Raw genomic sequence first — 24448 nt, 5'->3', positions numbered from 1 at the left:
AGATGCTCTTCCTTTATCTTATCTTCAACCGCCTAACTTATTACAAATATGTTTGTTCTTTACTTTATCCTTTAATGTTTAACCATTCATCCACGTTAACATTCGCATTTTGGAAACTTTTGCTTTATATGTTGTTTTTTAGTTGCCCAACATTTTGATCCATAAAGCACTGGTCTTATAGTTGTCCTATAGAAATTTCCTTTTAGCTTTAAGGGTATTCTATGATCAGAAAACACTCCTCCATTTTAGCCGACTTGTTTTAATTCTATTTACTACATCCTCCCCAATTTCTCATTCGGCTTGCATAATAGATCCTAACTAATTTATTTATCATGAAGTTTAATATTTTTTTCAATATTTTTCCTATCATGGCTGAAATTATATTTCATATATTCCGTCTTATTTCTACTTATCCTCAAACTTCTAGACTCTAAGGCTTCTCTCCATAATTCTAACTTATATTCTTCTCCACTCCTACTTTCATCAATCAACACAATATCATCTGCAAATAGTATACAAAATAGTATCTTGTTTTGGATACTCCTAGTGAGTTCATCAATCACTAGAATGAAAAGATAAGAGCTCAAAGTAGATTCTTAATGTACACCTATTGTGAGTGGAAAATCTTTAGTCTCTCCATGTGTAGTCCTAATTCTAGCAAGTTCGAGTGAGTTCATTAATCACTAGAGCAAAAAGACAAGGGCTCGAAGTAGATTCTTGATGTACACTTATTGTGATTGGAAAATATCAGGTCTCTCCATCTTCAGTCTTAATGCTAGTCAGTGCTTTATCATACATATCCTTAATGACATCAATATACCTACTGCATTCTCCCTTCTTTTCTAAAGATCTCCTAGGTATAGCTTTTATCTACAAGTTGATTTTTCATTGTTCATACTTTAAAAAAATAGTAAGATTTTTTTTAAAAATTTTTTATCCTAATTTTGAAAAATTAAAATATTTTTTTTTCCACAAATGATTTACACAACTCGTATTACATTTGATTTGATATTTATTTTCTAATAAAAAGGATCAATTTTTTTTTATTTTTAACAAGGAAATAGCGTGGGAGAGCGTCTAACTGTTATTGTTAAAAATTGAAGGGTATATAGCATGATTTGGGGGGGCTGTTGTTTTTTATTTACTTATTTCTTTTATTTGCGCTGTTCAGTTGTTACTAATGAGCTGCACAAAGCTTTAAAGTGCCAAAAACCCTAACCAAAAAACTCAAGCTTAAGAACTAGGGTTTTTGTATCTGTCCGTAATTTGATCGTCATTGGCATTTTCGGCATGGATTTGCCTGAGATTGAATCCACAGACTCCGCACAAACACATATTAGCGGTCTCCTTATTGGTGAAGACTAAGAAGCCGTGCGTTCGATTTTCTGCTTCCGAAGATCTGTTCGAGTTGCTCTAGGCCTGTTCAGTTTTGTGCATTGGTTTGAAAAGCATTGCTATACTTGCTCCGGTGATGTTTGTGGTCTATGCAGTGGTTGTTGATATGCATGAGAAGAAATACTTGTCTACTAGGAGAGAAAAGAAGATGAAAGAGATCGAGTCGTTAATCGAAGTGGTTCTTGGATATATCAGTGTGTGTCGTTGGGAGGATTCAGACATGGAAAAAGATGCTTCAGGTAATTTAATTTCTTCCATAGCAGATTTAGTTTGCTTTTGGGTGGAGGATCGGCTTGAGGGGAACAGAGAGGTAATGGAAGCTCTAAAGTTGTTTTACCCTCTTTTGAGAAGGATGCTCATACAAGGCTTAATGTGAGAGAACTTGATATTGGTTACTTTGCTGGAGGAGTTGTTTTTTAGGCTCTTTTGTTGAGAATGTGCTGGAAATTTTGGCATTGATGTTCTGAGATCATAGTTGCAGAAAGATTTGAGGACTTGGACAGTGGGTTCAATAAACAACATTCAGAGCTATTACTTTTTTGGATAGCGTTCTCTTCCTTTTCCTTGACATGAGCATATGCTCATTGGTTTACAGTTATAATCTTTTCCCCTTTTTTGATTGATTTATTTAGTCAGGTTGCTGTGGATTAGGATTTGGGATATTGTTGGTCAAGGTTTGTGATCATGGGTCTGAGGACTCAGTTGTTAGGTTAACTACTTTCCAAGGATAGGTAATTTATGTTTGGTGACCCTGAATATCTCCCTTGTTCTTCCATCCCTCTAGGATTGCTTTTCTTTGGCATTACTGCGCCCGGGGGGTGGGGGTGGAGTCCAGGAATTGTTATGAGGATACCTTTGGAAAAATTGATGTTTCAACTTCATTTGCTCCTTATTCGCAATGATTTTAGAGATTCTTGCATGGATGACTTTTTTGGGGGTTGAATGACTTGCTGTATTGTCCCCTCAGAGTCAGTGGTCTGTATTCTTTTTCTTCTTACAATGAATGATTTTGGAGGTGCTTGCATGGAAACACATTTGGGGATTGAAAACCCTTTATCTTGACTCCAAAATATGATGTAAGAGCACGTTATGTTTGGATTTCCCTTGAAATCTACCCAAATTGTTTGGGCTGTTACACTGCAAGCATCTATTAATGTGTACTTATTTTCTTAATTGTTCATATAGTAAGGTCTTATTGTAATGCACTAAAAATAGCAATAAAAATAATATATTTTTTTTAATTATAAAAAGTCATTATATTACAAATTATTCAATAACTATTTATGCTCAATAATAGTGAAAAATGGAGCCTATACATGGGATCTTATAAGGAGATACAAATTCTCATAATTACAAAGTGAAAATGGCGTCCTGCCTAAATCTACGAACACCATGTTCTTCATTTTTTTGAATAAGAGAATATATTACCAGTGAAAGAAGGTACAAAGAGAGGAGAACAGGATGTCCTCCTGAAAAATGAAGAAAGCATATAAACAATTATAAAAGAGCTGACCTCCAATCCCTTTACAGGTGTGGCAGTGATATCCCCCAGAAAAACCCAAAAAAATGAGCCTAAAAAGAGGCCAAAAACACAACTCTATTCCATAACATGCTTAAAGAAGTTTTGCGGTCCTTGAAAATTCTCAAATTCTTTTTGATCCTGAGGGTATCATCTCCATAATACCCTATCCTTTCTTGATTTTACAAAATCCCAAAAGCTCACTTGTAGGGAATCCCCCACGACTCACAGAACAGCCCAATTTACAACATGAGGATGCAGGGACCCGTCGCAGATCTCCATGTAATCATTCTGGTAAGGGTTTTTCAGAATCGCTGCTCTTCTTATTAGTCTAAAGTTATTGCTTTTACTAAATGTTGTGATCCTATAACTGCACATGGAATTTCTAATTCTTGAAATGAGTTATCTGAACTCTAAAGAGGTATTCTGCCTATACCTGTGGTTGATTTAAATGAAAGAATTACCTTTCATGACATGGAGAGGTAGGTCCTGTTGGAAGGACCGAAGGACCTTAACCTTAGATTTGCTGGGGGATGCGAGGGACATCCGGGACCCATAGGATCTTCTGGATAGAGGGGCTGCTCTTTAGTTAATCCTTTAGGTGAGGCTGTGAAGGTTGCTGTTTCTCCTAGAATCAATGAACCAGGGGAAAAATTTGGCTTCCAATCCTATAGATTTCCACTTTTCATCTTTTTTAAGGCCATAGTAGCTGTAGTTACTCAAATTTTGTGAATAAATATCATATTTAGGGGACATTTGCTGTTACTCTGACTTCTGAACATTGTGAGTCGTGACTAGAAAAAAAAGCATTTTAGCTACTTGTATTTAGGTTCTTGCATGATTGTCAAGGCACTATATTATAAGTGTTTTTTTTCCTCCTTTGATTTTGTAAATGGATGAGAATTCAGAACATTATGACTAGAGAAAAAGCGGTGGATAGACACCTAAAAACAGTGAGTGCAAAGCTATAAGCCTATAATAGCTTTGTGAGTAAATGTGTTGAATGTGCGCATACTTCATAATGAGCTTTTTAGGGGACTGAAACTGCTTGCTGTTACTCTGAATTCACACTGAGTTATCAAGAGGTTATTTGCAGCATTTGTGTCTGTTAGTATTGGCGACAAAATGATGGAACTTCTATGTTTCAAGAATACAAATTCCAGTATCTCCATAATGTTATCAAATAGTACAATGCAGACATAAACAAATTATTGGAGTTAAGTTTTCTTGAGCTTGCTTATGTAATACCTTCTATAGAATTGCTTCCCTGCATCGTCCTACAAATAAATATCCCTCAACATGCATGTTTAGTTTGAAAATCTAACTGGTTGGTATCCTTTGGAGACTGAGTTTATTTGGCATAAGATGATCTGTTGTAAATATGATTATTGGAGTTAATGTTTCTCTTGTAGGGCTTTGGAAATTAATATGTAAGGTTTCTCATCTTTTCTTCTTTTTTTTCCCTGTGTGAAGTATTATGATGGTAATGGGGTGAAAGTTCAAATCATTTTTGGGAAGATAATGGATTGGGAATGCTCGTTTCTTTTGGGCTTATCCTTGTCTTATTCCCTTGCTAATTGTCATTATTTTTATTTTTTATTTTTTTGGCCCCTTCAAAGCACTGCTTCTTGAAATCTTCACTTTGGAGGAAATCTGAAAGGGGGAGATGAGTGACCTTGTTTTGTTGTTGGATGCTTTTGCTTGTTAAGGCTTGATAGAAGATTTAGCTGCTTCATAGGAATTTTCTTGTCGCTCTGCTGCTCTTTCCTTGTTAGCTGATGCATAATTCCAATGATGTTTACTTCCTCGTGCATTCTCATACTTGGAAAGCTAAAAACCTTTTTAAAATTAAAGCTTTTACCTAGTTTATGTTCCTTAAGATGAATACCAATAAATTTTTGTATTTATAAAAAATAAAGATAATGGTTTATTGCAAAAAAGAAGGCTGAATAAAGCTTCATCTTCAAATTTGTTTCTGCTTTGCAATTAGATGAACTGTGAGATGAATGCTTGTTTCTACTTTGGGAGCATTAGATTTGCCCTCCTTCAGATGGGTTATTTCTTATGAAGTTTAAGGGTTTTGGTAGTTGTAGGTAGATGAAGATTGTTTGGAAATGTGCTAATTTTCACTTATGGTGTATTTGGTTGGATTATAATGCTATGTTTAAGGTGCAAATGATTCTTTGGGCTTGGTTTAGGGTGGTGTTATCTTTTTGGCTTTGCTTTAGTGTTCTACTTGGTCTGTGTTCAAAGCAGTGCCTTTGGTTGATATGTATAGAGACCCTAGAGCTATACTTCATTACAAGATTCTCTAGTTTTCTTTTTTCGTTTTTGTGTGACTTAGGATGGTAACTTGTCCTCCACTTTGTCTCTTTATTCTTTTCCTCCTAAATTTCTTCATTTAATGAATCTGTTGCACTTCTTTCACCATTATAGTCAATTTTCATTAGTTTTGAGCTAATTTTCAATTGTCAGTTCTGCTATAGCCATAACCAATCAGAAAGTTTGAAGGAAAAAAGTGGAAATTTTTATTCGAAGATTTTTCTTTCTGCAACACGGGTTTGTTGAGGGGGCTATAGTATGTATTACAAAGAAACAAAGCGGTAAAGATGTTGATTTCTTTAATTCTCTTTTTTGATATTTCTAAGTTTGTTTCCCTGTATATTTGGGTTGTTGCTGCTGTTAATTATCTAGAGGTTGCCTGAGATTTGTTTAAGTTTTGTGTAAAGAATCTGACTTTCTTTTTTGGCACAGGTTCCTCAGCACGATTAAGCAGTATCTTTGCTTATCATTGTTAAAGAACAGTGCGCTCTCAGTAATGACTATTTTTCAGCTTCTGTGTTCTATTTTCATGAGCTTGTTATTAAAATTTAGATCAGGTTTAAAGTCAGAAATCGGAATTTTCTTTCCCATGCTCATCCTCCGTGTCCTTGAGAATGTCCTTCAGCCTAGTTTTTTACAGAAAATGACTGTCCTCAGCTTACTGGAGAAAATTTCTCAGGATGCGCAGATTGTGATTGATATTTTTGTGAACTATGACTGTGATGTGGATGCTCCAAACATTTTTGAAAGGTACCATAATTTCATTTTACCTTTCTGCTATATTTTAAATTCAATTTAGTGTAAACATCTCTCCCAAGCTTGGGGATCCTCACTCTCTTCTTATGTTGTGTGTTTTCTTTTTCATGATTTGAATCTGATCCCATTGTGGGTCAGTCAGCAGCAGTTTATTTAAGTAGATCAGCACTGGCATTGATATACATAACTATTGCCATACCATTGGACACATTTCATTCATGTAATGAAACTCTTATGAGCATGTTAGAATTAGTATGCATAGTGCGCAAAAGTCATCTTGAATATTGCATGGTTGCTTTTGAACGCAATGACACAATCCTGAAGTCAAAATTAATACAAAAAAGATTCCCTCTAGTTCCTCAAAAAATGCATTAGTGGTGGTAAGGATTGGATTAGGGTGATACTGATATGAGGTGTGGTCACCACACTATTTGTATGAAAAATCTTTATTTCCACTTGTGGAGTAAATGATAGATTCTTGAGTTTATGGAGGAAAACCTTATGGGAGTCTAACATAGAAGCACTTAGAGCCAACTACTGTAAGGGATTTATCATAATTGCACATGATCTAAAAATTTGAGTATTAAAATTTATGCTAGAAGATTTTATTATTTAGTAGTATTTACAAACTTCAGACTACCTAATTGAATTTTATTTCGCAAGCATCGTGACATTTAAGAGATTTTGTAGGATAATTGTACAAAAGCTAAAAACTTACAGGAGATTTTAATGATAGTTTTGAACTCTAGATAGTGGGCAAGCCTAGTTGATGGTACTATGGTGAATTCTCTGAGTTTCTATTTTAGAATTTCAAAAATTCTTATTTTGCTTTTAAGAGCAATTATCAAAGCAATTTTGCTGACAAATGGTATAATTTTTCCAAAATTTTGATTGGAATTGGCTGTTTATAAAGCTAATGATGGAAAATTAACCTTGGCAAATCTAGTTTCCTTCAGTAAGGCCCTTGATTAATCACGAGCTGCAAGTTGGAAAACATTATTGCTGATGGTCATGTTGTTCGAATGACTAACCTTTTTTTGCACCCCTAAAAGCTAACCTCTTCCGCTAGTTCTCTTATTCACCTCTCTACTTGTTTTTTCCCTTTCTTCTTGTCAAGAATGTGCAAAAAATTAAAAAAACAAAATCCTAAAATGGTGGTTTTGGAGCCTTGTGCTTGATTTCTCTCTCATATTTCACTAAAAGAGCTAAATAGAAGATTTCTTTGCCACTTGGGGTACCCTTTTCATATTAGATTGCTCAATCCTTCCACATTCAACCTAATTATCACATTAACCCGAATGAACCTAATTGAAACCCAAAATTGTCATTTCAGACTGTATCAAGGCCATTGAAACCCTAAACTGCCACACTAAAAGTCTAAAACCATCAAAATTCTAAAAATTGTAATGTTGAACCCACCAAAACCCAAAAATAATCACATTAAGCCAAGTCAAACCTTGTTGTAACCCCAAACTGTCACACCAAACCAAATTGAAGCCCTAACCCCAAAAATAGTCCAATTGGAACCCTCATGACACAACAAACACAATTGAATCCCTAATTCCACCCTTAGCCATGAAATTTCCCAAATTGCCCCCAATTGAAACCCTAATTTCCAAATCGTGGCTTCAATTTCACCCTTAGACCTTCAAATTGAACCCAATCAACCACCAATTTTAACATTACACTTGCATTCCACCCCAATTTCAACCTTATCCTATGCAATGAACAAATTTTGGCTTTTAATTTCACTCTATACACGAAAATTGAACCTCAATTTCAATTCATAGGGCAGTTGATAGAGGGTTGGTTAAGGATTAGGTGTGGGGAATTAGGGGGTGGTGGTTTCTCATCTCCAATTTGCTGATGATTCCATTTTTTTTCTTGATGATCATGACCTCTCGTTGAGAAGAATTTTGGATATACTTCATGTTTTTGAGAGTGTTTTTGGGCTTAAGATTAATTTGGGAAAAAGTGGTTTAGCAGCCGACTGGGAAGCGGATGCTGGGTGTGGCCTATTGGACTAGCCCCTAATTTATTTAAGAGTTTCGTTGGGAGGGAATCCTAAAGGGGCGGATTTCTTGAATCCAGTAGTGGAAAGGATTATGAAGAGATTAGATGGTTGGAAGGGTGCCCTTTTTTCTTTTGAGGTTAGAATTGCACTTATCCAGGTTTGCCTCTCTAGCATTCCGTTGTATTTTTTTTGTCTGTTTTTAGAATTCTAGTGGGGATTGCTAGCAAACTTGAGAGAATTATGAGAAATTTGTTGTTGTTCGGTATGGGTCGTAGGTACCATTTAGTAATCTGTGTGGAGGTTTGTAAGTCTAAAAAGGGTTTTTGGGGGGGGGGGGGGTTTGGGTCTTGGTAATTTGGTGTGTTAAAACACCGCTCTGTTTGCCAAATGGTTGTTGTGCTTCCCTTTAGAAGATAATTCCCTACGACATAAGAGTTATTCATAGTAAGTTTGGGTTGGATGAGAATGGGTGGGATACCAATGCTAGTTTGACATGTTCTTTGGGGAGTCCATAGAGGTCCATTTCCTAGATTTACTCTATTTTCACCCCTCCCAGGATTCCCGGATTCGTTTTTGGAAAGACCCTTGGCTTAGGAATGATTCTTTTTCCACTTCCCTTCCTTGTCTTTTTAGATTGTGCTCTGAGCCAAACAAAGGTATCTTTTTCTTTATGGAAAATGTGAGTAGCTTTCTAGTCTCTTGGGATCTTCATTTCAGGAGACCTCTAAATGATAGGGAAATAATGGAGGTGGAGTTGACTTCCTTGTTGTGCGTATTGAACAATTGCAAATTATCCTTGGGTAGGGATTTTTTTACTTGGTGTCTAGACCATTTGGGGGTGTTTTCTTGTAAATCTTTCTTTGAATTTTTGACTTATTCAAACTCTGCCTTTCCTCTTTATGCTATTATTTGGAAGGTTAAAATTCCTCTAAAAATTAAAGCGTTTACTTGTTTGGTTGTGCTTAAAAAATTTATACCAATACATTGTTGCAGATTAGGAGACCTTTGAAGGCTTTCTATCCAGATTTTTGTGTGTTATGTTATAGGGATTCTAGAACAGCCTCTCTTCTCTTTTTGCATTGTGATTTTACATAAGGATTTGGAATAATTTGTTCAGTATTATAGAAGAGAGTTGGGGCATGCCCCTGTTCGGTGGAAGGCTTGTTAGTCACTTATTTTTCCGACTTTGGAAGGAAGGAAGGATAGGGCTGCTTTTTGGAAGTGTAGCAAGTATGTAGTTTTATGGGATTTATGGTTGGAATGTAATGTGTAGACTTTTTCTGGGAAGTTGAATTCGTCTATGGTGTGAGAAATGATTCAGCTTTTGACTTCTTTATGCTTTGTCGGGTTTGAAATTTTCAAGGAAAGTAGTTTTCAGGATTTAAATAGGGATTGGAAGAATTGATTGGCTTTCTGATTTGTTGTTTTAGTTTTTTATTTTTTGGTTTGTTCCCTATTTTTTTGGGAGATGTCTTATTGTGCTTCCTTGTAATTTTCTCTCTATTAATGAATTTTCTTTTGCTACATTTTTTTTTTTGATTCAATCTGAAAATTTTAACCAAATATCCAATCCAAGCTCAAAACCGCTAAGTTGAGACCCAATTGAGCACCAATTTTCAAATTCAAGGCCCAATTGAACTTCAATTCTCTAATCAAAGCCCAATCGTGCCTCAATTCCTAAAATCAAGACCTAATTGGACTTCCACTCTAAAATTGGGATTCAGTTGATCCTTAATTTTGCAATTGAAGTTTAATTGTCATTGACCCTCCAAAATTGAACCTTAGTCCTTAGAGGCTCAATTGAACCTTAATTTTCTAATTGAAGCTCAATTACCGTTTCAATTTCTGAAATCCAGATTTCATTGGACTTCGTTTTCAAAAATGGGACTTAGTTGAATCTTAATTTCGCACATCAAGTGCTAATTCCTATATTCCATCAATTAATCCTTAATTGGCGCCTATCTTCCACAATTTGATTTCTCACAATCCACTAAATAGCACAAGTTTGTTAGTGACTTGAACACTCACACCTTGCACTTTCACGCTCCTTCCTTAAGCTCAAGCCATCACCTTCATCAACCCAATTGATGGGGATCAACATGCACCTCGAGTATCTTTCGCGGATGTGAACTTTATTTGCAGCAATTGAAGTTTCTCTTGGTATCTAGCTTGGAAAGAGGACGACAATTTGCAAGTCAAAGAGTCTTGGTTTTTCAAGAAGCATGACAGCTTGCAAGTCAAAGAGTCTTGTTGTTTTCAAGAAGCATTTATTTCATTTTAAGTTCCTAGACTCCACTATCATAATTATTCTAGTTCCTAGGCACCTATTTCCTATGACAAACTATTTCCTAGGAAAATCATTACCTATGTTTTAAATGTTTATTTTACTTTTTTATTTTCTTTAATCTCTTAAGAAGCCATGTGCAAGTCATGTGCATGCTCATGTAAGGCTATAAATATGCCATCACTTGTATTGTAAAAGGCATCTTGCATTATCAATTAAAAAAAGAAGCTTTTGCTTGAACTTGTGAATCTTGTTCCTTGGCTTGTGAGTGTGTAGTGAGGCTACATTCCATCTCCCCTAAGATTGGGTGGTGAGAGACCACGACAACTTCAACGTCATCATCAACACTACACACCCACTCCTCTTTGATAGCTCACAGCCACAACCACCTGAAGCTTCATTCTTGTCTCAAGATTCCTAAGGATCAACAAGCTTGTTCGTGGTGCGAGCACTTGTGTGTCTTGGTGTTTGTCATTCTGAACCTTTTGGTAAGTTTGTTTCAATTCCTTGTTTGTGACCATCTAAAATAGCCCCTAAAGTTACCTTGTGAGCCTTGAAACTCTACCTGAGTCCTTGATTGAAAAACCTTGGTCATTCTTTTTGAATCTTCCTAGATTTTCAACATGAACATGTTTGCTAGTAATATGCTTAGGGATATTTGATTTGTACGCTAGGACTCGTGATCTAAAACTTCTAATATAACATCTTTTAAAATGAACTTGATTACTTGAAAGAAATGATTAACTATGGGCTTTTAAACCAAATCATATATGTTTTCAAAATCTCAACAACTTGTGATCAGTAGAATATGTTTGTGATGTTCATAATTGGTTAAATCAATTATTCCTATAGATTTTGATATTGTGTGTGTGCTACAAAGAGGGTCAACCGTAGGACTAGGGCTACTTAGAACCGTCCTACATCATATTGGTATCAGAGCCTAGGTTAGGTTCACATTTGACCCTACTTTGTGTGACAAAAACACCATTCTAAAGGGCTGCCCTTGTGTTGGCCGAATCCTTTCCCCAACCCCTAGGATGGCTACTCGATCCAGGAATTCTTACCGAGGTCGTAGGACTGATGTTGAGAGAGCTACCTCAATAGATGAACTTCAAGATCAAGTCCGTGATTTGAATCAAAAGCTAGTTGAGACCGGCCAAAGACTAGATAGGTTGGAAGTCCAACTAGTCCATAACCCACCCCAAGACAATTTAGAGCCGCCCCTTGGGCTAGGCAATGATGATGAACATCCTAGAGAGCCACCTATGCCTCCTAGAGAACGACCTCTTCTTATTTTGATTGGTATAGGATGATTGACCCTCATCGGGTTAAGTTTGCAAAAATGAGGTTGACGGGGCAAGCCAAGCTCCATTGGTTGAATGAAGGATACGTTGAGCTTTGGGACCTAATGAAGGATACGTTGAGGGAGAAGTATATATGCCTTAGCTATAGAGAGTGCCTTATGGATCAGCCCTACAATTTGCGTCAGGGTAGCATGACTGTGTCAAAATACATGAGTCAATTCAATGAGTTGTCTATAAGATGCGGTGTCTATGAGACTGTTAGTCAGCAAATCTCTCGATATCACATAGGGTTAAAGCCTGAACTGAGGAGAGAAATGTTTCCCCATCTAATTGAGTCTCTTGAACCCTATAATTTAGCTTATGACTTTGAGCAAATGAATAAAGGGCCCATGGGAAAACAGTTTAGTACCTCTTTAAGTGAGCCATACTCCCGAAGGGTACAAAGCTATGACAAGTCCCGACCAGCGCAATTAGGTCAAGTCACCTCTTGAGGGAGCAATCCCATAGTCCAGCAGCCTATGGACAAGGGAAAAGCACCCATGACTGGATCCTGTCGCTAGAGTTCTGGCAATGCAGTGTGCTTCAGGTGCCATACATAGAGACACTTTACCAAATAATGTCCCACCAGGAACTTGACCTTTGATAAGGAAGATGGTGAGGACGAGCCCGAGGAGGATCAAGTATATGTTCCTGAAGTTGTACCTAGTGAGGATGAGTTGTCAAGTGAGCCAGATGAGAGTGCCTAGTTGAGTGTGATGAGACTCATTATGACCATTCCCAAGGATTAGGAGGACTGACGTCGCACTTTTATTTTCCACACTTGCATCAAGTGTGGGAGTAAAGTTTGCAAGATGATCATAGATGGTGGTAGCTGTATGAATGTTGTGTCTAAATCCGCAGCTGAGAAGTTGGGATTGAAAGTTGAGCCACACCCACAACCATATAAAGTAGCTTGGGTTGATGCCACTACCATGCCCATGAGCCATAGATGCATAGTCCCCATTAAGATTGGTGATTATGAGGACGAGATTTGGTGTGATGTCCTTCCCATGGACGTTGCTCATATTTTGTTAGGATGACCTTGGTTGTATGATTTGGATGTCTCACAGAATGGGCGTGCCAACACTTATTCCTTTAGGTGTAATGGCAAGAGAATTGTTTTGAGCCCACTAGAGTCGAAAGGTGAGAAAAAGAAGAAGGAAAAGACAAAAACTAGTGGAAAATCATTGAATATTATGAGTAAAAAGCAGTTTGTGTGGGAGAGTCGAGATACACAGGTAGTGTATGTGGTTGTTACTAGGGAGACTAAGGTGCCCCTTCCTGAGCATGAAACACCACTGGAAGTATCACCCATACTTTTTGAGTTTGAGGATGTCATCTCTGAGCCACCTAGTGAGTTACCTCCCATGAGAGACATTCAACAAGTCATTGACCTTGTTCCTGGTTCATCTTTGCCTAATTTACCACATTATAGAATGACCTGAGAGAACATGAGGAGTTGATGAAACAAGTGAATGAACTGAGGGAAAAGAGTTTTATTCAGGAGAGCATGAGTCCATGTGCCTGCCCTGCTCTTCTCACTCCCAAGAAAGATGGCACTAGGAGCATGTGCATCGATAATAGAGCAATCAACAAGATCATCGTCAAGTATATGTTTCCCATACGTAGACTAGATGATATGCTTGATCAGATGGTAGGATCCAAGATTTTTTCAAAGATAGCCCTTAAAAGTGGATACCATTAGATTAGGATCAGACCGGGAGATGAGTAGAAAACTGCCTTCAAGACGAAGGATGGGTTATATGAGTGGTTAATCATGCCATTTGGCCTAACTAACGCACCGAGCACTTTCATGAGAGTCATGACTGAGGTATTAAGGCCTTTCATTGGACACTTCCTTGTAGTCTATTTTGATGATATATTGATTTATAGTTAGAATAGGAAGGAGCACCTTGTCCATTTGAGGAGCGTGTTTGAGGTTTTGAGGAAGCAGAAGTTGTATGCCAATTTAAAGAAGTGTACTTTCATGACTACACACGTCATCTTCCTTGGTTTTGTTGTGTTTGAGCATGGCGTTTTTGTTGACCCTGATAAGGTCAAAGCCATTAGAGATTGGCCTACTCCCCGTAATATACATGATGCGAGGAGTTTTCATGGGTTAGCCATATTCAATAGGAGGTTCATTAGGAACTTTGGCACCATCATGACCCCCATTACAAACTGCCTCAAGAAAGGAGAATTTGCATGGTTGAAATCTGCGACAAAAGCCTCTTTGGATATAAAAGATTTGATGACTAAGGCACCGTTGCTACACCTTCTAGATTTCCAGAAATTATTTGAGGTTGCATGTGACACCTTAGGTGTAGGCATTGGAGGAGTACTTAGTCAGGAGGGACACCCCATAGCCTTCTTTAGTGAGAAGTTGAATGAGGCAAAACAGTGGTATCCTACCTATGACAGGGAATTTTATACTGTAGTACAGTTACTGTGACACTGGAGACACTACCTCCTTCCTTTGGAGTTTGACTTGTACTCAGACCACCAGACCCTTAGGTATTTACATACTTAGAAGAAGTTAGGGCATAGACATATGAAATGGGTCAAGTACATACAGTAGTACACCTTTGTACTCAAATAAACACCGAGCTGGTGTTGAGAACAAGGTTGCTAATACTTTGAGCCGAGTTGTAGCCAGCATACAAACTCTTCAGGTGAAAGTTGTTGGCTTCGATAGCATCAAGCAACAGTATCTTAGTATAAAGACTTTTGTGTTATCTTTTCTAATTTGCTGCAGGGAGTTCCTAGATCTCATCCAGACTTTGTGATTTATGATGGATTTCTTTTTAGAGGAGCTAGACTGTGTATCCCATCCACATCTCTATGTGACCAGCTTATTTGGGAATCACATGCTGGAGGTGCAACGGGTCACTTCGGTAGAGATAAGACCATAGCTATGATTGAGGATAGATTCTACTAGCCTAGTCTGAAGAGAGATGTTGCTAGGATTGTTTCACAATGCCATACTTGTCAGACAATGAAGGGTAGGAAATAGAACTCAGGATTGTATACCCCTTTGCCTGTGCCACACATCCCATGGCAAGATATTAGTATGGACTTTTTGTTAGGTCTTCCTAGGACTGCCAGGGGAAATGATTCAGTGTTTGTTGTTGTGGACAAATTTTCAAAAATGTCACATTTTATTCCATGCAATAAAACACATGAGGCCTATAGGATTGCCACTATATTTTTCAGGGAAGTAGTGAGACTTCATGGTCTTCCCAAAATCATTGTTTTCGATAGGGATGTGAAGTTTGTGAGCTACTTCTGGAAAACCTTATGGGCATTACTAGGTATTAAGCTAAAATTTTCTAGTGCATATCACCCACAGATTGATGGGCAGATTGAAGTGGTGAATAGGAGCCTGGAGGACCTATTGAGATGTTTGGTTGGTGATAACATCACAACTGGGATTTATGCCTTTCTATGGCCGAGTTTGTGTTCAGTAGTTCAGTGAATAGGACCCCAAGACTTAGCCCATTTCTAGTTGTTACAGGATATAATTCTAGGAAGCTTGTAGATCTCATTCTATTACAACTTGAGTCTAGAGTCAGCGAGCAGGCTGATACATTTGCAAAGCACATACATGATTTACACTCTAAGATAAGAATGAAAATTAATTTAAGCAATGAGCATTATAAATCTATTGCTGATGTACATCGCAGGATGCAGGAATTTTCAGAAGGTGATATGGTTATGGTTCGAATTTGCCCTGAACGGATTCCTTCAGGAAAGGTAAGAAAGCTTCATGCCAAAAAAATGGGACCATTCAAAGTTCTCAAGGAAATAAGTTCTAGTGCTTACATGTTATATATTCCCGATGAGAGGCTCAATGGGGAGCGTCACCATGTTTGCATAATTTCCATCATCCTTTTTTTCCCTTGTGTAAAAAATCTTAGCAAGCATTAGAGGAAGAAGAGACTATTCTACTATTTATCTTGCTTAAAATCTTCAAGATGTTGAGTTTAGAGATCAACTTGTCCAAGGGTGGGATGTTGGGTCAAATTGGGAATTTAGAGAGTTCTAATTTTTTTTTTTTTAAAGAAGGGGGGAGGTTGTTTCCCTTTGAATGGTTGTTTTCTTATCTTTTTTTCTTGTTTGGAGGCAATTGAAATTCCATGACCTTTTGGGACCTTATGATTGAGAAAATGAATAGGAGATTTGAGGGTTAGAAAAGTGTGCATTTGTCTCTAAGGGATTGTGGCATAATTATTAGTGCCTCTTTGAAACATTCCTATTTATTTCCTCTCTTTTTACAGGGCTTTTGAAAACCTCCAGGCTCTACAGTGGTACAAGGGCTTGGCAATGTGGTATTTGAAAACATCTTCCTAATCTGTAAATGGTCGTCGAAGTTTCCACTAGAAGTGAACTCCTTATGGCACAAGGTGATCAAAAATAAATATGGATTCAATCAAATTGAGTGGGAGATAGGAGGAAGTGGTATTATTTCTCATGCATGCCCTCGGAAGTTTGTGTCCATAGAGAGTTAGTTCTTTCCTCCCACCTGCTTCAAAGCATGAAATGGAAATAGGGTGCATTTTTGGGAGGACGTGTGGGTGGGTGAGGTTTGGTTTGGTGCCTTGTTTATTTAAGATTTATTCTCTTTTTAACGCATCTATTAGCTTCTAATAGGGGCACTCTTTCGTGGAACTTCCATTTTTCTAGGAATCTCAACGAAAGCGAGGTCGATGAGTTCAACACCTTGTTTTTTGCGTTGGGCTGCCTTTTTCCTACCAATAGGGAGGATGAGAGTGAGGTAGGGTGATTTAGAGCTGTTCTCTTGAAAATCTTTTGTTCCACATCTCTTAGGAACCCCTTCTCCCAACATTTTTCTTGGGGCCACATCATTTGGAGGGCCAAGGTTCCTTGGAAAATCTGGACCTTTATCTTGACTATAATGTTGACTAGAATTAATGTGCATGATGTGTTACAGACAAGAAGGCCCTATATGTCTCTCAACATGTGCTTGATGGGCCGTGAGTCCAATGAAATGAATGAATGTCTCTTTCTGCCTGTAAGGTGGCATCACAACTTTGGAGTGCTGTTTTCTCATATGCAGGTGAAGCTTTGGTTAGTGCCTTGGAATGTGAGAGATCTCTTGCTCTGTTGCTGCTCGTAAGGGATAGGGGTTTTTGTTTAAGTAGGAAGTGTGTATTATGGAGTGGAGCAATTTTTGTTATTTTATGATCCCCTTAATCGAGAAGAACATGATAAAATTTAAGTGCTGTACATCCTCTCCTAGTCTCTTATGGGATAGAGTAGTGTTCTTTCCTTTGTTCTGGGTCCATTCTTTTGGTTTTGTTGGGTTCATTGTTCTTCGAAGGGAATGGAAGGCAGCTCCAGCGTAATATTTCTGGTTGTGGATTATTGTATCTAGAGGAAATCTTGTCGTCATCTATTGTTCATTGTTTTGGTTCTTAATACAATTTTTTCTTTATATACACAAAAAAAACATCCATACCTTTTTTTCTAGGTTAGAACGTGAGGAAATTAGGAATGCTTTTGGAAAGGAGGTTCCATGGTGTATGATGTTTGCAGATGATATCGTATTAATTGACGAAACTAGGGATGGAGCAGAGGCTGAGTTAGAATTATGGAGAGAAACTTTGGAATCTAGAGGCTTTAAGATAAGTAGAAATAAAACAGAATATATGAAATGTAATTTTAGTAATGATAGGAGGGATATTAGAGACAAAGTTAAACTTGATGATGAAGAAATAAATAGCACTTGTAAATTTCGATACCTTGGATCTATTATGCAAGCTGAAGGAGAAATTGAAGATGATGTAATGCATAGAGTTAAAGCAAGTTGGGTAAAATGGAGAAGTGCTTCAAGTGTTCTATGTGATCGTAGAATACCCTTAAAATTGAAAGGGAAGTTTTATAGGACAGTTATAAGACCAGCTATGCTATATGGAGCAGAATATTGGGCGACGAAGAAACATAATATCCAAAAAGTAAAAGTTGCCGAGATGAGGATGCTTAGATGGATGAGTGGTATAACATTGAAAGATAAATTAAGGAATGAATATATTCGTGGTAAGTTAGGTGTAGCTCCTATAGGAGATAAGATAAGGGAGGGACGACTCAGATGGTATGGACACTTGCAATGTAGGCCTTATAGTGCACCTGTGAGGAAGAGTGACTTAGTTATTGTGGGGGGCAGTAGAAGGGGTAGAGGTAGACCTAAAATAACTTGGGAGGAGATAGTGAGTAAAGATTTAATATCCTTGAATCTATAAAAAAAAATGGTCCGTGATCGCATAAATTGGCGGAAAATGATTTATATAGCCGACCCCACTTAGTGGGACTAAGGCTTGGTTTTGTTGTTGTTGTTGTATTTTAATTTTTTCTATTCGTCTACCTTATTTTTTGGCAAAATTGCTAGAGACATGTTTGTTAAAATTGTTTTTGTTTTGTTTTGTTTTTTTTTCACGTTTATCAAAAAATGATTGAGTGAAAAGGGATGGATTTTGAGAACAGAAAAACTTGGTTTAAACTGTTGTCCGACAACACTTTGAATTCTATGTTTTGATTTCCTTACAACTGGAAGTATTTTTGGGTTTTACTTGAAACAAAAATCAGAAATCCTGCAGCATTTCCAAATTCACCCATCAGAATATAGATTCTAGCTTTACAATTTGTGATCAACGTGTACCATGAAATGGATATTTCTAACATTGAGTGTGAGCAGTCCTCAAATAGGACTTCTCAATTAAAATAGCAGAATTTGAATGGTTACCTTAATTTTTTCTCCTTTGTTTTCCTCAATGTATCTTTTCTTTGAGTTTGTTAAAAAGAAAATTGCTGATTAAGCAGCGCATAGGATCTCTTAAAATTTAGGTTTGAGATGATGGTTGATTGATCATAGATGCTAAGAAGATGCTCGAGAAGTCTCTAAGTTTTTATATTTGACATCCATTTATATTCTAATTTTGTTTTGGATAAACAAAATAAGGGGAAAATTGGACTTTGAATTATTTGTGCAGCTTAACAGGAGATGAAACCATTCTTGTTTGGCCTTATCATGATGCCATGCTAGTAATTCCTTATATCTTGTCATGTTACACATTAGAAATCTTGCTTTATCAGTTGATTTGTAGTCATTTAAGGATTTCCCATTGTTTATGTTGTATGAATTAAATATGACCAATATCTTCTCTGTAATTCAATTTTACATATAAATTTTGTTACTAGTTGCAAAACCATTTGTGTTTTCTTCATCATTCATATTAAATTAATTAATGATATTTTTCCAAACAAATTTGTCTAATTTGCACCTTTTAATGGAGTCTCTACGTAGTGAAAAATCCTCTCTTGTCGGCTGTTGTAAAACTTTGAAAAAGAAGCCATTTCACAGTTTAAACATTAACATTCAGCAATCTGATTGGAAAGTGATAACTAATTTAAAATCTGCCTGGGAGGAAGCTTCAATAGCCAACTTCCTCCAAACGTCATTTTAGGCTCAAAACAACTTCTAATCTAACTGTTAATGGTTATTTAGTCATTTAGAAATATTATTATGTGTTAAGTTTTGTTTGTAATAAGTGTGAGTTAGTAAGGGGATTATGGTTATTGCAATTGTACTTGACATATATTATAAATAGAGGGAGAGACCTATTTTTTAGGTAAGGTCTTCCATTTTACCCAATTACTCAACATGGTATCAGAGCATGATTCGGTAACCTAAACCATAATTGTTGCCACCACCATCAAAACCAAAGCCTAAAACCTAAAATCTGCTATATGTCTACTATCACAGAAGAATTTCCAGCTACACTATAGCCCCTAGAGAACAGCCAGCAGCTGCCTGAAGTCAGACCAGTGGCTGGAAATTTCCTGGGCAACACAGCCGGTTCAGGGAAAAAAAATTTACTATAGATTTTGCAAAAACAACACCATAGTCACCCACAGACACTGCTGATCTGCCCCCCACTGAAATCCCAACCCCAGGAACTCTCTCACGTACCCTCACATGCTGGTCGAAGGCTGCCAGGGCCGACCCCACGTGCTGGCGCGTGAAGGTACTTTCAGGCATGTTTTTGACCTGAAATCATCCAGCAGTGATCCAATCCCTCTATTAACATATTGGTGGAGATTTTTGTGGTGTTTTTTGTCCGAAGATCTCACCTTTTTTAATTGCCCATGTGCGGCACCCAAGGAATAGTTGTTTGATGCTTTGTGAAGCTGTTTATCAATGGTTAATGAGTTTGCTGGGTCTGAAACAGTGGGATTTGCTGTGTTTTATTTCATGTTCTAATTCCTTCTACATACCAAAATATCAAGCTGTTGGGCATGTGTTTTGGTCATGGATCCAATCTTTGTTTTGACAATGTACTTGTGGTATTCGTTAGTTGTTGTTCGGTGTTAGTAAAAGTCATTGGTGACTCTCTTGGAGCAGTGGTAGTGTTCATAAGCTGTTTTTTTGTGAGGCTGTGGCAGTTATATAAGTTTGTTGGTGATTTGTCCATGGTAGTTTTGGTTGTTCACCTCTCCAATTGTTCCAGTGCTATGTGTTGCTTTCTTAGGGCTGCGCCTGAGGTTCGTGGTGCTGTGGCAGCCTTGTATTGATTTATGTGTGACTTGTTTAGGGTGTGTCACCTTGTTCGTGGTTGTTCCAATTGTTCTAGCAATTAATCTTGTTATCATTGTTCTGAGTTTGTGAGTGTTGGGATGGAGTTTACAAATCCCCAAATGTATGGTTCCCTTGTTAATCACTTGTTTGAGTGAACCACGTAATGGGACTATATTAGAGGAGGAGTATTCGAGGTTTCTATAGCATCAATCGTGTCAACAAGCATCTTATCACATTGATTCTTTTGCCTAGAAAGGTAATCCTACAGTCTGTATATCATCTAGTATCTTTCCCACTAGTCCTTGGGTTATTGAGTTTGCTACCACTGACCATATAATAGGTGCAACCAACTTCTTTTTTGACCTCTAGTATTCTAAAAATCTACATCAAGTTACCCTTGATGATGGGTCCACTATTGCTGTTAAGGGGATAGGAACAGTAAATCCCACTCCTTCCGTCTCTCTTTCTTCTGCTTTATACATTCCTAAATCTCCTTTCAATCTTATGTCAGTTAGTAAGCTTACAAAGTCACTAAATTGTTTTGTCACCTTTTTTTTTTTTCCCCTGATTTTGTAGTTGTTCGGGATCTGAAGACGAGGAAGACAATTGGCATAGGACATGAAACTCATGGACTTCACTACTTTGACTTGTCTTCTCCCATTGCTTGCATAGTTGCAACTACACCACTTCAAATTCATTGTTTCCTTGGTCATCCGTCCTTGGACAAGCTGAAACAACTAGTTCCTACATTGAGTTTTGTGTTTAATCTTGAGTGTGAGTCTTGTCAATTGGGAAAACATCATCATGTTCCTTTTGCTTCCCGAGTTGACAAACGGGTGGTTATTCCTTTCATGCTAGTCCATTGTGATATTTGGGGTCCTAGTCGTGTCACATCGAAATTGGGGTTTTGGTACTTTCTTACATTTGTTGATGACTACTCTAGGATGACTTTGTTATATTTAATGAAAGATCGTTTTGATTTGTTTAATTTCTTTTGTGATTTCTATTCCCAAATAAAGACTCAATTTGATATGCTAGTTAGGATACTTCATAGTGATAATGCTAAGGAGTACTTCAGTACCCAATTCAATACCTATATGACTAATTTTGGTATGATCCACAACAAAATGGAGTTGCAGAGCGGAAAAATAAACATATTCTTGAAGTCACTCGTACCCGATTGTATCAAATGAATGTCCCCAAAGTTTTTTGGAGTGATGCTGTGCTAACTGCTTGCTCCCTCATCAATAAAATGCCATCCTCTATCCTAGGTGGTAAAATACCGTATTCAGTTATCTTCCCTAAGGCTCCTTTGTTCTCCTTTCCTCCACGTATATTTGACTGTCCTTCATCCATTAGTTAACTTCAGGAATGGATAAGTTGGACCTGCGTGCTATCAAATATATTTTTCTGGGCTATTCCTCTACTCAAAAGGGATATCAATGTTATAATCCTACTTTACCTCGATTCTTTGTCTCTGTTGATGTCACCTTTTTTGAGTCAACTCCATACTATGATTCCTTGAGTTTTATTGACCTTGATGAGTCCTTTCCTATGCCTCGCCTTTTAGATCCAAACCTATTATCTGTGCCCAATCCTCCTACATCTTCATCTAGTTTGAGTCCTTCTTGTCACTTGGATTATCCCAATTTGCAGGTATACATCATGACGACTCAAGGGAGGAGTGCCTCTTCCAGCTTCTACTACTATGCCTCTAGTTCCCTCGTTAGATGATCTTATTTCCCTCTTATTACCATTTTGTTAGTACTTTGTCTTTTGTTGCTCTTCCAAATTCTATTTCTAAAGCCCTATCCCATTCTAGATGGAGGACTCACGATGGTTGAAGAGATGCATGCACTACATGATATAATGATACATAGGATTTGGTACTCTTCCTCCTGATAAGTTTGTGGTTGGTTGTTAGTTGTCACTGGGTGTACAATGTGAAAGTCAATCTTGATGGTTCTGTGACATGTTTGTTGGCCTGCCTTGTTGCTAGGGGATATACTTAGGTGTATGGTTTGGATTATTCAGACAAATTTTCTCTAGTTGCTAAACTTGCCTCAGTACGTTTGTTCATCTCTTTAACCGTCACTTGTCATTGGCCTCTACATCAATTAGATGTGAAGAATGCTTTCCTACATGGTGATATTCATGAGGAGGTATATATGGAGCAACCACTTGAGTTTGTTGCTCAAGGGGAGTCAAGCTTAGTATGTTGGTTTAAGAAATCATTATATGGATTAAAATAGTCTCCAAGAGCATAGTTTGGCCGTTTTAGTGCTATAGCACTTGAGTTTAGCCTCCGTCGATGTGCACTAGATCACTCTGTATTTTATCATCATACTCCATCTGGTTGGATTTTGCTTATTGTGTATGTGGATGACATTGTGATCACTGGTCATGATGATCAAGGCATCCAAGGTCCAAAGCTTTTCCTACAATGTAAGTTTTAGACCAAAAACTTGGGACCATTGAAGTGCTTCTTGGGTATAGAAGTATCGAGATCTCGTGCAGGAATTGTCTTATCATAGAGGAAGTATGTTCTTGACCTTTTAGATGAAACAGGGCTGTTGGGATCTACACCTGTGATACATCCATGGATCCCAATAGTAAGTTAGTACCAGATATGGGTGATTTGTTGCCTAACCTAGGTCAGTACCGGAGACTTGTTTGAAAGTTGAATTATTTCATAGTCACTTGACCAAATATATCCTTCGCAACAAGTATTACGAGTCAGTTTCTTGATTCCCTGAGAACAGGTCATTGGGATGAAGTAATTCACTTTTTGAGATCTCAAAGGTGTGCCAGGGAGAGTTATTTTATATCAGGATTAGGGTTACACTCATATTTGGGGATATACAAATGTGCATTGGGCCAAGTCACCTTCCGATTGAAGATCCACAACCGGTATTGTATCTCTTTTGGTGGTAATTTGGTGTTTTGAAAAAGTAAGAAACAAACTATGGTGGCCAGATCATGCGTTGAGTCAGTGTATATGACTATGATGCACATTACATGTGAAGTTGTGAACTTATTTGGTTGAAGAATATGTTGACAAAATTAGGTTTTCCACATTCTCAACCTAGGGAGTTGATGTGTGATAATTGAGCTGCTATTCATATCGACTCCAACCCGGTCTTCAGCTCATTACAACCACTGATGTGAAGTCTGAGTTTTAGCTTGCTGATTTGTTCACAAAAGCCTTGGTAGATGCTTGTGTGAAATTCATTTGTAACAAGCTAGGAGCATATGATATATATGCTCCAACTTAAGGGGGAGTAGTAATGGTTATTGAGTCATTTAGCATTATTATTATTATTATTATTATTATTATTATTTGTTAAGAGTTTTGTTAGTAATAAGTGTGAGTCTTTAAGGGTATTATCGTCATTAGTAATAAGTTTGAGGTAAGGTCTTTCATTTTACCCAATTATTCAACACAATATGGCTTACCAGCTAAATTATAGGCTATCCTAAAATCAGTTTCTTGCACTACAAAGTCATTTTGAGGTCAAAGCTGTCTCACGTGAGCACCTCCCCCCCCCCGCCTCCCCCCCTCCCCAACTCTTTTTTGTTTTTTTCTCTCTCATCATGTATATATATGCATGCATACATTTGCATCTTGGACGTTTTCTATTGTCATTTCATTTTGGCATTGTGTTTTGTAACATGTATTAAAGCACTTTTAATTCCATCAGATATTTGCAGGACTGTCAATGGCCTTCTTAAAACTGCTCAAGGCCCACCTCCTGGTTCCACAACAACCTTATCCCTGCCCCAGGATATTACATTCCGGATTGAATCGGTGAAGTGCTTGGTGAGCATCATCAAATCAATGGGAGTTTGGATGGACCAACAGTTGAGAACAAGCGACTTTTGTCCAGAGAAAAATTCTGAAAGTGTCACATCAATAGAAATTCATAATACATTGAATGGAGAAGAAGGGGTTGTCTTTGACCATGAACTGCATCTAGAATCAAATTCTGAGTTATCAGATGCTGCTACGCTTGAGCAACGTCGAGCTTATAAAATAGAACTCCAGGTTGAGTACTGCTTTATTGGGTGAGACCGGATATGTTTATTTCCTATCATGTCAGTGTCCTGCCATATTGATGATTTTCAAATGCCTTGTTTTTTTTATCTACATTGCTTTTTTTTGTAATCATGCCAGAATGACCTGTAATTTTCATGTACGCAAAAGTTATCTCTGGTATTTTAT

The 24448-nt window shown here is 37.5% G+C and overlaps 1 protein-coding gene across 2 annotated transcripts in view; it reads left to right on the top strand.

The window, feature by feature from the left end:
- LOC131155174 (brefeldin A-inhibited guanine nucleotide-exchange protein 1) overlaps positions 1-24448 on the top strand; it is a 52237-nt gene that overhangs the window by 6744 nt on the left and 21045 nt on the right. Inside the window, exons 2-3 of one of the 2 annotated variants that reach the window (XM_058108122.1) lie at positions 5669-5986; positions 23938-24271. In XM_058108122.1, the coding sequence (XP_057964105.1) occupies positions 5669-5986; positions 23938-24271 (652 nt within the window). Of the gene's footprint in view, positions 1-5668; positions 5987-23927; positions 24272-24448 lie in introns of those variants that run through there. The other variant, XM_058108123.1, reaches the window with a different exon arrangement.

Source organism: Malania oleifera, chromosome 5, assembly GCF_029873635.1.
Source record: "Malania oleifera isolate guangnan ecotype guangnan chromosome 5, ASM2987363v1, whole genome shotgun sequence".
Taxonomy (NCBI): Eukaryota; Viridiplantae; Streptophyta; class Magnoliopsida; order Santalales; family Ximeniaceae; genus Malania; species Malania oleifera.
Note: the sequence above shows the minus strand (reverse complement) of the source record. Positions and strands in the feature narration are given on the sequence as shown.